Raw genomic sequence first — 15,160 nt, 5'->3', positions numbered from 1 at the left:
GCTCGTAAATCCAAACTAAAAGTTGTAAGCTGCTTATATGATATGAACCATGCAACTACCTAAAAACTATCAGTTTAACACCTCTGTAAGTTAGGGGTATTATTCCTATCCAACAAATGATGAGTGGAGTCCCAAAGAGACTAAAAAAGTTCCTAAAAGTATTTTGGATTGCCCAGTCTAGTAATGCAAAACCTAAGTAATTTGTATTACTAATCGCATTTACGAAAGTGACAAAGGGCCATCAGCTTGTACATGTCACACCTGTACTAGCACACCTAGATCACATTAAGTATGCTTGCAATGTTGAGTAGAAAAGACTTGAATATTTAGAAAATATAGATTTAAATGCATTATTCATGGTCATACAGGATTTTCAGATGGCAAGTCAAGGAAACCATAATCCCAAGACAACACCTCAAATGCTGAAACAAAATATGAGGTAGTACTCCAACAAAAAAATATTGAGGAGATGTTACTATATGCAACCTGATTTATATTCTGCAAGAATCTTACTGAGCTGTAGTAAACTGGGAGAAAACAAATTAAGAGGATACTTTCCACTGTCCTATGAAAGAAAGGGTTAAAATAAGCAACTAAAATAAGGTACAGCAATTAAGGTGGAAGTAATAGTTGAAAGCGTGTAATGTAACCACAAGCAAAATCAGGCTCATCAACAAAAAAAAAATTTGATTGTGGTGGTGGTTTTTTTTAATATCACTTGCTTCACTGGATGCTCTCAGTGCTCTTTAAGAATTTAGGTGACCCTCTGCTTCATAGATTTCTAACCATACAACCCTTTATAGATTTCTAATTATAAATTAAATGCTTCAGTATCATCATTATGCTTTTTTAAACATACATTTCAACTTCATCTTGGGTTCTAAATCACATCATCAATTACAACCATCAATGACTGAATGACTCTGACTTATACCACCTTTAATAATATTTCAGGAAAACATGATCTGTGTGTTATGTTAAAACTATTTTCACATTATTTCCCTTGATTTATTTAGGGTCCACCTGGCTTGCCTGGCCTAAAGGGAGATCCGGGTTCCAAAGGAGAGAAGGTATACGTTATTCATTGCTTGTGCCTTTGTAATTTTGACCCAGTCTAAAAGTCTCTATAAAATTAGCAGAAAGAAACACTAGGGTTTTTGTATCAGAAAGCAAGACAACTTGCCATGTCTGTCAGTCAGCTTCCCGAAGCCTTAACAGTAATTGTGAAGTTTTAAGCCACATCTGATATCCTGGCGATATATGGAAAGAAAAAGGTTACTGCCTGTGTGGTAGGTAATCTACTGACCATGTGATTCTTCCTTGCAATGAAAATCCCAAAGATACTGATGTAAAGAGAACTGTTGGCTTTACAAAAACAAAGTAGAAATGAAAAGTATTCAGGTTTTTTATTTTAAAACAACAAAATGTTAATATTTAACAGGTATAATATTTTCTTTTGAAATAATGGATTGAGACATCTGGGATAACATTTTCTAATGGAGTTCCAATGAGTTATTGGTTGCTTGTGTCTTAGAGAAAAAATCTGTAGGGAAAGGGACGTGAATATCATTATATCATGTGAATTTCAGTTTTTGCTTATGTGCTTAAATCAGTTGTTTATACAGCTATATTACATGCGGAAACAAACGTGCAACTCTATAATAGGCTTATAGCATCTAAATGTGAAAGTTGTTACGAAATTTGTATCCACAGGCATTGTTTGTTTGTTCTAGCAGTTTCAGTAAGGACTGTTTTAAATCCCTTTCCCTGAATAAGCAGTCACAACTTGCAAACAATCTCAAAGTCTGAAAGACCAACTAACAGCAATGAATATGCTTTCAGAATAATTTGGTTTCAGGTTAATCGTTGACTAGCAACAGTGATGACATTTGAAAGCTTCTGGGGAAGACAAATGCCGTAACTCCAAATGTCCCCCCGCTTCCTTCTTCCTCCCCCAGCTGTACATGCTGAGCAAGATGTCATATGGTCTGGAATATCCTCAGCTGGGGTCAGCTGTGTCCCCTCGCAGCTTCTTGTGCACCCCCAGGCTACTCACTGGTGGGGTGGGTGAGAAGCAGAAAAGGCCTGGGCTCTGTGTCAGCGCTGCTCAGCCATAACGAAAACATCAACACTGTTTTCAGCACAGATCCAAAATACAGCCCCATACTAGCTACTGCGAGGAAAATTAACTGTATCCCAGACAAAACCAGCATAGTTTGCAGAGCACATTTACTTCATATATGTTGAGTTTTAACTGTATTTTCTTTTGTCTTATTTAGGGACATCCTGGTTTGATTGGCCTGATTGGACCTCCAGGAGAACAGGGTGAAAAGGGTGATAGGGGTCTTCCTGGCCCACAGGGATCTCCTGGAGCCAAGGGTGATGCAGTGAGTAAAACATACTTATGTTTTCATTCAAGTTCCATGCAAGCAAAGAGTACATATCCCAGTCTTTCTTTTGCCATAAACATTTAACACTCAGAGCCTCCTGCTAGAAGTTACAACTTTCCTAGGCATTGTACAAACACAGTGAACTTAAACCAGCTTAAAACAAAATCATAGTGTTTCAAAAGATGACAGAAACACATAACACAGAAGTTAGGGATAAGATAAAACTAGCAGCACCAATCTCATCATGTTTAACTGCACTACCCAAAGTAGCTTCCTTTCTCCTAGTTATGAGCCCTGTTTTAAGGCACTGTAAAGTGAGGTTTCCGAGCCAGTCTGAATGGGAGCACAGTTGTGACTGTAAGTACTGCAGTGTAAGAACAACTACAAGCAACTCAAACTGTCACTTAACATTTTAAACTTACAAACTGTTTTGGACCCTAGCAAATGGCCTAAATCAAAACTCATCAGATTTGGATGCTTATTAGGACTACTTTATTTCATATATACGTATTTTTTAATCCAGGCCAGTATGTAGAATACTTTAGTTCTGTACTTACTCTTTTATTCTTTCTTAGGGAATTTCTGGTCCTGCTGGTCCACTTGGACCCCCTGGTCCTCCTGGTTTACCTGTAAGTAATTTCATCCAGTCCTCCTGTTCAAAACACTCCCATGTTTTGTGGAATACACTTCAACTACAGTTATGTTCTTGCCCGTAGGGTCCCCAAGGTCCAAAAGGTTCCAAAGGATCCAGCGTGAGTAATTCTCCTCAATACTTTTTGTTCTTTTACTTAACTTTTGTGTACGTTGTTTTTTAACATGGTGTAGCATAGTCAACACTGCATTTCTTTCTTCGCTTTATAGGGTCCTGCTGGTCAAAAGGGTGACAGTGGGTTACCTGGTCCACCTGGTCCTCCAGTAAGTAAGAATTCTTATCTGACATTCATGCACATTACACTGACACGATGACCCTGTTTTGACAAGGGTAGAAAACCACATTTGTGAACTTGCAGATAAGGAAAATATTAATGAATGTTTGAAAATTCATTTTTCAGGAAGCTCAAATCCACCAGACACAGACATTGACTGCACTAAAAAAGCCATTAGAAACTTAAAAGAAACCCAACACAAAAACTGCCACAAACAAATAAAAAAACCCTCCCTTGCAATAATTATTTAATGTGTTATACTGAAGCACAGAAAATAGAAGCATATTGGTTTCCCCCCGTTGATACTTTTCTGTTCCTACTATTTCTTTCTCATATCAGAACAATCTAAAATGAAAACAGTCCACATCTGAATGAAGTGTTTCAATTTCTTGAAATGAGATATTGCTTTATAGACTGCAAGTGGAATTTTAAAGTTTTATCATAGAAAATATCCAGAGTTTACACTTGTCATAGGCTATGCCTGTGCTTGAGGGAATTGTCAGTGACGAAGAGGCAATTGCAAGTCAGTTCTGCACACTTAACTTATGTGAGGGGGCACACTCTTCCCCAAACAGCAATGTAGTGAGAAGTCTTCAGAGCACAACAATGGTTTGGCCTCCTACAGTCGTTTTGGTCTGCAAGTAAATCACAGCACAAAAGCATAAATCTGAAGGAAATAAGTGAAATAAATAAATACTTTGAAGAAATCCTATTCAAAGCATCTCCAAGCCACATTCTGTGGTCTTCCTCTGCGTATTTTTGCAGCTGAAAAACAAAGAGAAAAGGTAACCAGATATGTTGTTTTTCACTCAGGGTCCTCCAGGTGAGGTAATCCAGCCGCTGCCAATCCAGTCACCCAAAAAGACAAGAAGATCTCCTGATTACATGTTATCTGATGCTGGTGATAATATTCTGGATTATTCTGATGGAATGGAAGAGATCTTTGGTTCATTGAACTCGCTGAAGCAAGACATTGAGCATATGAAGTATCCGATGGGCACTCAGAATAACCCAGCCCGAACCTGCAAAGACTTGCAACTCTGCCACCCAGATTTCCCAGATGGTATGTTAATATTGCATGACAAATGCAAACAAGGCGGAAGTTATGATCTGCCAAGATACTTTGACAGAATAATTAATTATTGGTAGATGGTTAACAGTTTCTCAATAAATAGTCTCATTAAATCCATTTTTGGAGGTATAAAAATTTATAAGATATAGGAGATGTTCTCTTGCTAAGAGCCAAATTCTTTGAATACTTAACCTGGTCTGGGTTTAGATTTAAAACTTTTTAAAACACTAAAAAAAATTGTTGTTTTGAAAGGTGGGCCTTGCATTTCCAGAATTATCCAGACAGGAAAAGGATGAAAGATTGATGCTAGGTATTTCAATGGAAAGTAAAATCACAAATGTCAGCATGCTGGGATAGCTAATACCTTCTTTTAAAAGAAATAAGAATTATTTTTGTAGCTGTATACTTTAGCTTGGTATAACAATATAAAGTAGCATTGGTATTATATGAGATTTATTATTGATTATGCCTCTCAAATTTTACTATTCTTTCACCCTTAGAATAATTTATTCTACTGCATGATCACTGTTCTATATCATACAGCAAATAGACATGCAGGTTTCTCTGATACTGTTTAATGCTACTAAGTACTAGCTTAATAAAATGCAGAGTAGTATGAACAAGACATTGTGTTCTGAAGACTTATCTTGATTTAATTATTCATCGTTTTCTTCTTTTTTTCTGAGTTTACTGCTCCAGAAAGGTTTAAATGAAAGCCAGCCTTCACAGAGTCTTCATCCTTCCTTTTTTTTTTTTTCCTATTGCAATGGATATTTTTCCTAGTTCAATGTAATATTTTTCTGCTTTCAAATGGGAGGAAAAATAGATTTTGACAGTTTAATAATATTTTATTGCTTTCACTCTAGATAGATCAAAACAGATGGATGCCTTGAGGAGTAGTTATGCAGTGTGTGTGCTATATGAAAAGTACATATTTTACAATTCAGTACCCTCCATAATAATGAATGTTTTTTATGGAACACATTCACCTTCTTCACTTTACCAGTATTTGCCTATTATTTGGAGCCTTATTCATATAAAAGTAATCTTATTTTGGTTAAAATAAAAGTAAATGCATTCATTAAGACATAGAATTCTCCAGGGACAAGAGTTACAGGTAGGAAAGACTGTTTTCAATAAATATAGCCTGAATCAATAGAATTTTAAAATACCATAAATGCTTTGTCTATTCCCTGTATTCAGAAGACAGAACTGGTGAAAGGATTTGTCATTTGTCTTTGAAACCTCCAGTATTTGAAACTGGATTAGAACAGTAGTGTCAGAAAATCATTTGCTGTCCTGCTGTGAAACTAGCTGGAGATAAGGACCCACATCACAGAAATCACCATTATAATTAGAATGGTAGATTTTAAAAAGCCCTGATTTTTAATGGACCTTGGATTGACTGCAACTCTTTCATGCCCAGCCTTCATTAACCCTAGCGTTGCAGGGCCTGAATTCTCAATCATGCCAGACTGCTGAAATTATGGGAAGCCTCATGCAACTTTTAACTGTCTTTCCCACCATGTCACCTAACCAAGTATTAGTTAAGGTGCTTTTATCATCTAAAGCAGCCTGAAGTTTCCCTAGTGCTGCAGCTTCATAACCCAGTAGAAAAAAACCATCTTTTCTTGAGGTATATCTCTCTCAATGGAAGCTTTAGGTACTTGTGCCAGCTACAGCCTCACCAAGCCCTGTGAGGCCACCTTTTTATGGAGATAGGTATATAAATTACTCCAGATTTTGCTCTCTGACCTAAGCCATAGCTTATTTCTGCCTAAGAGTGCCTCTGCTCTGTTTTTGAGGGTGCTGCCGTCACAGGTACACATTATCCTTCTAGTTGAAATACTGAAATGGCCAAATTGTTGAGAACCACAATGTATGTTTCACACATAATGTCCTTCCTCCTCTAAACTGAGTCTCCTCAGTTCCTCCAAAACTTTAGCAGTAGCCTACAAGAGAGTCATAGTTTAAAGTAAAATTAGACAAAAACAAAAGGGCACAGATAAAAATAGACTTTGATCCTGGTGTTCTTTCATAAACAACAATAGCAGCAGCAAACCACAAGGCAGAAAAGAAAGGGTTGCTTTCTCATCATCCAGATAAAATAACTTTGATACAGATTTTGGAGGACTGATAGGCAGCAGTAAAACCTGCACCTTCCAAATACCATTTCCACTATATAAGGCAAAAATTTTCTCATTTGTTTTAGGGGAATATTGGATTGATCCTAACCAGGGCTGTACTGGAGACTCCTTCAAAGTATACTGCAATTTCACAGCAGGTGGGGAAACTTGCATCTACCCAGATAAGAAATCTGAAGGAGTAAGTACCAATCTGTGTTTTCAGCTGGGTGTTGACAGATCCAACTATGTTGTTGCAGTGTTGACTGAACAGGATAATTATATTGTCACATTTTCACATATCTGTCTTTCTGGTTACACTGGAATTCACATAAATCTGAAGTGGTAAAATGGTACATAGAGGTAACTGGTAACTGTTAACTTTGTTAAATGCTGTTTGCAATTTCACTGTTTTGCTTAGTTAGGGGACCTATGCACTTGCTTGCTAACCTTTCACTCCGTTTCAGAATGCAACATAACCATGCAGCTAGTTAAAAGTGCATAATCTAGCATTTGACACATAAAACCTAAACTCTTACTGTGTTTCTCTTGTGGGTTCATATTTTCCTACACAAAGTAGATGTAAAACGCTATGTGTTAACAGTGTCATTACTCATTGTTATAAATTACCTCTGATGGGGCTTATGGTATAGAGGAGGGCTTTCTAAAAGCTTGCCTAAATGGAAGAGATCTATCAGCATCAACACCAGTAAAAACTCTAATTTAGAAACTCTTCACAGGAACAATTTATTCCAGCAGTTTACCTGAATCTTAACAGATGACAACAGCCTCCCTTAAACAGAACTAGCTCTCTTTATAAGCCATCACCTTGGATTCTGTTTAAAGTCACTAATCTGAAGGCATTCTATACAAAAAAAACCATCCTATTTTACAGCTTTAAAGAGGCTGAGATTTCAGAAAAAAGAACCATTCTTTACTAGCAGATGTGAAATTTGTCCTAGGTAATGTAAAATCTTCTATCTGTTAACACATTTTAAATACTTCTGTCTCTGCTGTTTTACCACACAGGTTAGAATTTCATCATGGCCAAAGGAGAATCCAGGATCTTGGTTTAGTGAATTTAAGCGAGGCAAACTTGTAAGTTGTCACTGCAACGTAACAGTTGTTCATAAATCAAGTACATGTTATCAGTGATCAACAGATCCAAAGTAATTTTATAAATATTTAGATAATGAAAAAATGTTTCAAGCCCAGTCTTTTTGCCCTAAATGTTAAAGCAGCTATATAGCTTCTTGCTCCTGAACAGTAGAAGCCTGCTCTGTATTGTCCCACAATGATCCAAATGGTCACCCGCACAGCTGATGGTGAGGATCTAGCTTCTGGCAGACTACCCATCACCACTGAACCTGCCCCACTCTAGGTAACAGGAAATATACTGAGTATGCAAAGATGAGACTGTAGGCCAGCTTAACTTTATAATTAACTAAAACCAGATTTTCCAAAGAGGTTCTGCTATTTCACAGTATATGGTAGGAGTAATTCTCTGTCTTTCCCAATATAATGAAGCTAATATATGTAGTTCTTAATCCTAAATATATTGCTACAACATGAAAAATCTATTTACTGAATCATAGCTTTATTGAACTTAAAACTGCCTAAAATGTTGTATGTTGATTATTTTTTTTAATTAAGGATAGTTACATGGGTCTTTTGTCAACAATAATTTTGTTCTGCATTTTAACAAAGGAAACAGATAAACATACATGTAACTTTTTATATTTTCCAGCTTTCCTATTTGGATGTTGAAGGCAATTCTATTAATATGGTCCAAATGACATTCCTTAAACTACTGAGTGCCTCTGCCAGACAAAATTTCACTTACAACTGTCATCAGTCTGTAGCTTGGCATGATGCATCATCTGACAGCTATGACAAAGCACTAAGGTTCTTAGGATCGAATGATGAAGAAATGTCTTATGACAACAATCCTTACATCAAAGCTCTTCACGATGGCTGTGCAGTAAGTAGAGGTTCAGAAGAGTCTTTACAAACCCAACTTCTCAAAGTAGAAAACAAATTCATTTTTTCCACAGCTTTCTTCTGAGAAAAGGTTTCAAAATACTTTATTTTTAATAGACTGCCTTTTAGTAGGTTTTTAACTACAGTACACTAGTCCCTTATTTAATTTTCATATATGTACAAAAAAAACCAACAAAAAAACAAACCAAAACCATAAGCCAAGCAACAGAAATGGGACAAACCTGGCGTGGATACAGGCTGTCAGCACCTGATTGTGTGCTGAGATTAGACTATGTGCTCGTATGAACATAGTATAAGAGAACAGAAGAAAAAAAGCATAGTAAGGGGAGGCAGCCCATCAGCAGAATATATTTATACTCAAAATCAAGGCATATGCAGACAGAATATTTAGTGAATACAGTAAAAACGTGTATGAACTAAACCATATGTACGTACCCAAACATAGTGAATTAATTGCACAGTTGATATGTGACTTGGTATTTTCTTTTCTCAATTTCTGGTAGTCAAAGCCAGGTGGAGTTTGTGGACTGTACCTTTCGGAAGCTTCTCAGGTCCACTGTAATCCCTGGAGCTGTCCAAACATGCATCAGCTCTCTAACCGCCTCTCCAGCAGGGTCTTTGTAGGCATAGCAACTGTTCTTCTTTTCAGAAACAGAATAGTTTGTACTGAACACTTTGAAACAAAGACATCAAAGGAGCAAGTGACAGTTGAAGCCTCATTAATTATTCTGGGTTTTTATATGGGAATCTTTTGAAGGCAGTTCCTGAGAAGTCAGTGACAAAGAATCAGAGACCTGAAAGTGCCAGGATACCTACCTGGGTCGGAGACAGAGATGCAGCTCAGGTAGATGCAGTGTCTCTTCCCCTCAATAATGAGATTCTAATACGTAACTGCTTCATGTCGGCCTTTCTGTATGTCCTGTAGATTTATTCTGCTTTAGTTATCCACAGTGGGTGAGTGTAGAGCTCCAGAGAGAGCTAGAAGTGATTTAGGGTGTAAGTCCATCACTAAACTGAGAACTCAAACTTGGATGCTTATCTAAACTCCAAGACCCTGGCACAGCTGAAAGGGGTCACAGCAAGGTATAACAGACTATCTCAACAAAGTGCAGTCCTGCCTGATGACTAGCGTGATAACTTGGCTGAATGGTATTTAGAGCAGCGAGAGCCTTTGTTAGGAAGTAATAAGGGTCTGCCTTCAAACCTGTTATCTAAATTCATCAGTTAGCAGTCCTGTCAGACTACTACACTCTTTCATGTCAAAACAACTGCTGTAATACTTTGTGAGACAGTTATAGTCTTTCTTCTTAGAAGTGGATCTTTCTTCTGTCTTTCAGAACTAATCAGTGATTTTTTTTTCACAAGGAAGACGTGCACTGCTATGAGAATAGTGTTATTTTTTTTATTAAATAGTATAAATGTGAACTTATCATTCTCTAAGAAACATTAAAGGTCTTTCAGGTAATTTTTCATTTGTAGACCTATTTTAGTAAGTCAAAAGCTATGGGCTGATCTCTTTCTAAAATCAAAACCATTCAATGTCACGTTTTTAAAATAAAATCCTAAGAAAACATAAACTTTAGAGTCTGTAATATCTGGTGCATGAAGGGGCAATAATTTTTAAATTCTATACTTCAGAGATAACCTATGAAGATCTACAGCACATGCTTACTGCTCTAATATATAACCATGTTTGCTATTTTTTTTTTGTCTTTTTTAATAGTCACGAAAGGGCTATGCAAAGACGGTGATCGAAATCAACACACCCAAAATAGACCAAGTGCCTATAGTTGATGTGATGATCAATGACTTTGGTGATCAGAACCAGAAGTTTGGATTTGAGGTTGGTCCTGTCTGCTTCCTTGGTTAAGCTTTAGACAAAATCAGATCAACAAAAATGTTGCACTTTGGTGCTACCAACCCACTTCATGCCACATGCAAGTTTTGAATAAGGATGGCATAGAAAATATGTCTTGCTGTGTATGTATGTCTTATCTAGAAAGTAATTGTTGCCCTTGTAGGGCCAGAATCACATGACTTAAACTTATTTTGCAAAGATGCTGTGGCACAGACAACATAGTGCTTGCTTTAGGAACACCCCCCTTTGGATTCCTTTGGTGCTGTAAAAAAAATTAACAACATGGTGCTCCTTCCATTACAACAGAATTGTTAAGAAAGTGTTTAATAAACTATAATTATTCTATGTACAGTACTATACTGTTATTTCTCTGTCCATTTCCAAAACTTGCATGTGTCTCTGAATTGCATCTGGCTGTTATTTTATAATTACAAAATTACGCTGTCAATACTGTGTATGTATTCTGAAAAGATAAAGCTGTAATTGCCAGTGAAGCCAATTCAAATTTCAGATTAAGAATAAAATCCCTTTGTATATATTGTTGTTGAAGAGCTTTGTTATTTGAAGTCGCCAACAAAACTTAAGGTGGCAAAACTGGAAGATCTTGAGCAGCACACTCAAACAACTCTTTTCTGCTGATATCACTTGTGATTATGAATTTCAATAATGAAAGCATCTTCAAAGGTGCTGTGTTCCATGGTGCTATACCTCAGACCTTTTATTTTCTTTTCTAATTCCATAATTTCATAAGATACCTGTATATATCTAAAATAAACAAGTTTATATTTTTGGGTGGGGAAAATATGTAAGAAAAAACCAACTTCTGTGTAAGAGATCTGTTAAAAATCTGTGAAGTAAATTAGTCATATAGTTTTCCTTTTTTTTTTTTTTCTTCAATCTCATCATTTGTTTCCATTGTGTTTATTTGGTCTGCATAAATATTAAAACTGGATTCTAAAGTTATTTATGGATTTTTGCAGTGTTTACTTAGATTTTTATGTAAGCAATGATGGATGTTTGCTTCCTGAACTGGATACTAAAAGTTCCACAGAATGGTCCTATACGTTATTTGCCCATCCCATTAATATGAATTATTTTTATTTTTTCCTGTTATTTCACCTGAAGGCCAGGGATGCAATATGTCTAGGTCATGTGATTCTCCATAGTTGCTAAGCAACATACGAGGGGACTGCTTCCTGCAGAGCTGTCTTTGACCCAAACTGTTACAATTTGCTATCCAAATCTCAGAAAAAAAAAAAAAAATAAAAAGAGTTTGTTTGGCCTTCCCTCTGAACATTTTATTCAGATAGTTGGAAGTAGAAATTACATTTTAGCTTTACAACACAAATCCTTTTGTAATTATTTTTCATAATATATGTAAGACTTGAAAAGAAATGTTTGTTTCTATTTCTTAAAAATTGTTAAATTAAATAGTATTAGTTTCTGCTGGCTCATTTCCAACTGGTATTTTCTTATGCACGTTTATACATGTAAAAGTGAGATTTCAAAAGTCAACTTCTTGCTGTTCATGTTTTCTTTTATTTTTGAACCAAAGTTTGTAACTGTCACCTCAAAGAGGAAAATAAAAATTTTATTAATAAAATCAAGTCTTGTCTACCTGGATTGGTCATTGTCTTTTTTTCAATGTCCAAATCTCACCCACTTCACTCTGCTTCCAGACCATGTAGACTCAAAAAAAAGAGTAATCTTACCACATGTCCTGGCAAGCATTGGGAAAAGTGTTAATTGAAAAGAAGCTGATCTAGCCACCAGCAATATGCAGCAAGGCTGACAAGTTCGCATTTCATTCGAATGGATTTGTAGCTGCATCAGTCCACATAATACTATCAAACACAAGATAGGAATCTGATATTCTTTCCCCAGCCACCCTCTTACAACCTACAATGTTTTAAGTGCTTCACAGTCTCATGCTTATCCTTGTAGAATCCCATAAAGTCAGTAAATGACCCTATTTATTGATGTGAAATGGATGAAAAGAACTAGAAACTACTAGAATACAAAATTTCCAGTACCTTGTTTTAATGTATCCTTCTTTCAGGTAGATAGTGGAACCAGAACTGGTGATGGATCCAAGCTAGAGACATCACATATGTGACCTGGGACCTCCTCTAGAAACGTTTTATTTCTTTTTAATCTGCTAACTGTTCTTTATGAAGTCTGCTTATGTCCACGATAGCTGTGAAGGCAGCTTCAGTAAGTTTGGCAGAGGAGCAGGCACTTCCTGCTGCTCAAGCGGGCTAGGTTAAGTTAGGTGCTGAGCTGTTCAGCCCGTCTAAAATAAACCACCACTTATGACTCAGGTTCTTTAGGCCAATTTGGGTAAAAAAAATAAAGACGGTTGTGATTTGGCAGTCAGGATTAGGCTGCAGTAGAACACTGTTTCTAAGGGTGCAATGATGTATGCAAGAAGCCAAACCAACCCATCTCACTACCGCTAGTTATTCTAACTCCTTTGTCCATTCTGTTTCAATATACTGTTCCTGTTCTCTCCTAGTTTTTGCTTGAAGGGGAAAAATTGCCATTATGTATTTCCGCTTTCAAGCAAAAATTATGCTATTTATTTTTCTCTCAACAGAAGTCTCATATTAGGAGTGCTTTAAAAAAACACCAACAAACAAAAAGAGAACTGTTCAGAACAGAAAGAAATTTCACAGCAAAACTCACACATTGGTCTTTCTGTGAGATAAACTTCAGATTCTGCAGCCAAATCCTAGTAGCCCTAAAAAACATAAAACCTCAGATTTATCATATACTATTATAAAAAAAAAAATATCCACTCCAAAACTATGCAAGCTAAATTCCTTACTCAACCAAGCCCATAAGAAGAAAAGGAACAATAGTATTTTTCATATAAAAATTACAAACCTATGTAATCATAAAAAGATTGCAATGGCTTATGGCTTCTGGATTTTAGAAACTGACAGAACTTTGATGTTCTGTGATCCTGAGGTTTCACCCTACCTCAGGGCAGACCAGGCAGTTTTTCTGGAAAGTTTGCTTTGAGCCTCCCCCTAAACGGAGAAAAGCCATACTGGAGTTGGTATACGGTTTCTGGACTGCAAATACAGATGCTGCTGTCATGTTGCATGGAAATGGAGTTAGCAGGCACACAGCAAACACAAGCCAACAAATACTACAGATTGAGGCAATGTTCTGTCTGGAATAACACCAACATACAATAGAGATTTAAATTATAAGCTACGCCTCTAAAGGTATAAACTGTTCTGTCTGTAGACATATTTTCTTCTCTCTCTCACTCGCCTTTCCTCTTTCTAACACATGATAGGGCAACACCAACAAATCATGATTGGCACATCTCTTGGAAAACTTCCTAACTTGTAATGAAGATTATTTTTTTTTCAGTCCAAGTGTACAGTCATTATGGCTAACATCAACAGTCGCCTTGTGACACAAAAAAGCTACCATCTGTTTCAAAAAATAAGCACAGTTACTTGCTTAAGATTCTTCCCCTTGGCAACAAGTTTGTTAATTTTAAGATGAAGCTTCACACGCTAGTGACCAGTAGGAGATGCCTTAATAGCAATTGATTTTCTATTACAAGCATACTTATTTTTGTGTGAATGGATAACTTCTATTGTACATGCACCAAAAATAACTTGAAAATTACAAAGACAGGATATTAAATGTCAAGTCTATTATATTTACCTGGAAAGATGTCTTATTTGTGTTCCTTTTTTAAGCACAGAAATTATCAAAGAGGCTCATTGTTAATGTCGCAAAAAGCAATGCCAAGATGATTGCAAAGGAACAGACTGCTCTAAAGATATTCACTTTGTTTTCAATAAGGACATCAAAGACGATTACAGTGAGGAAGGCTGCGAGCATACATATACTCAGACATGCTTCTCTAGCCAAAATTTGGCTTAGTTTTTTCTCATTTATGTGAATGAAGGCTCTGTTCTAATGAGAGAGGATGGAGCCAAAGCCTACAGTGCTACCATGGCCATGCTTTGTGCAGGTTCTCTTAGGAGCTTTGCCAGACCTTGACTGTGTTTCCAGTTCCTCAAGGGCGGAGAAGTGATCTCCGTCAAAACATATCTAACTTCAGTAAGACAGAGAGGAGTTGTCAGGAATTCAGCAGCAAGACTGGCAACCAAATGTCTTTCCTATCGCTGGGTATGATCCAGGAAATTATTTTTTTTAACATCAAAATGACATTGCAGCTAAATCTTGGTGAAGCATAAAAGAACTCCAGCTTGCACAGCGATTGAAGTGCAGATTAAAATTAAAATGCAGTCCATCCAATATGCTATCATGACATTATATACTACTAAAGCATAATTTATATGAATAGGGGATGACCAAGGGCCCGGTCAGCAGGTTATGATAAAATCCACAAATAAGAAGTCAATGCATCTGTTTTCTCTTCCCTTTCTTGATGATGCCAGCTGTTTCTGTTCAAGTCTAGAGTTTACTCTCCAGGAAAAACCTTGAGTCCGTTATCTGATTTCCTTTCATCATCATCAAGTAATTTGCATTTTGGTGGATGATGCTGACTACTTGTTTGCCTTTCAATGTCTAGTATACATTTTATGAGCTATTACAATCTAATAGTAGCAGTATTTTTCAATTTCCTGATTGTCAGCCATTCTATACCCAAGTGACTAACATTATTGCTTTTCCTCATACTCAGCTGGTATTTTCAGAGAAACATAAGGTTCAGCAAAAGTAATTACTCAACCAACCTCCTCCATGATTTTAAAACAAAAAACATCTGCCACAAACAGCATCAATAAGCCCTCAACAGA

At 36.6% G+C, this 15,160-nt stretch overlaps 1 protein-coding gene across 5 annotated transcripts in view; it reads left to right on the top strand.

The window, feature by feature from the left end:
- The window catches only part of COL11A1 (collagen type XI alpha 1 chain), a 159,038-nt gene extending 148,513 nt beyond the window's left edge, over nucleotides 1–10,525 (top strand). For all 5 annotated transcript variants that reach the window (XM_037404572.1, XM_037404573.1, XM_037404574.1 and 2 more), the window contains 10 exons: nucleotides 1,017–1,070; nucleotides 2,280–2,387; nucleotides 2,966–3,019; nucleotides 3,107–3,142; nucleotides 3,252–3,305; nucleotides 4,130–4,379; nucleotides 6,601–6,713; nucleotides 7,541–7,609; nucleotides 8,259–8,492; nucleotides 10,236–10,525. In XM_037404572.1, coding sequence (XP_037260469.1) covers nucleotides 1,017–1,070; nucleotides 2,280–2,387; nucleotides 2,966–3,019; nucleotides 3,107–3,142; nucleotides 3,252–3,305; nucleotides 4,130–4,379; nucleotides 6,601–6,713; nucleotides 7,541–7,609; nucleotides 8,259–8,492; nucleotides 10,236–10,382 — 1,119 coding nt within the window. In that variant the 3' untranslated portion in view covers nucleotides 10,383–10,525. The remainder of the gene's footprint in view (nucleotides 1–1,016; nucleotides 1,071–2,279; nucleotides 2,388–2,965; nucleotides 3,020–3,106; nucleotides 3,143–3,251; nucleotides 3,306–4,129; nucleotides 4,380–6,600; nucleotides 6,714–7,540; nucleotides 7,610–8,258; nucleotides 8,493–10,235) is intronic.
- The last annotated feature ends 4,635 nt before the right edge of the window (nucleotides 10,526–15,160 follow it).

Source organism: Falco rusticolus, chromosome 11 (genome assembly GCF_015220075.1).
Source record: "Falco rusticolus isolate bFalRus1 chromosome 11, bFalRus1.pri, whole genome shotgun sequence".
Taxonomy (NCBI): Eukaryota; Metazoa; Chordata; class Aves; order Falconiformes; family Falconidae; genus Falco; species Falco rusticolus.
The sequence above is the reverse complement of the archived record's forward strand: the minus strand, read 5'-3'. Positions and strand labels throughout refer to the sequence as shown.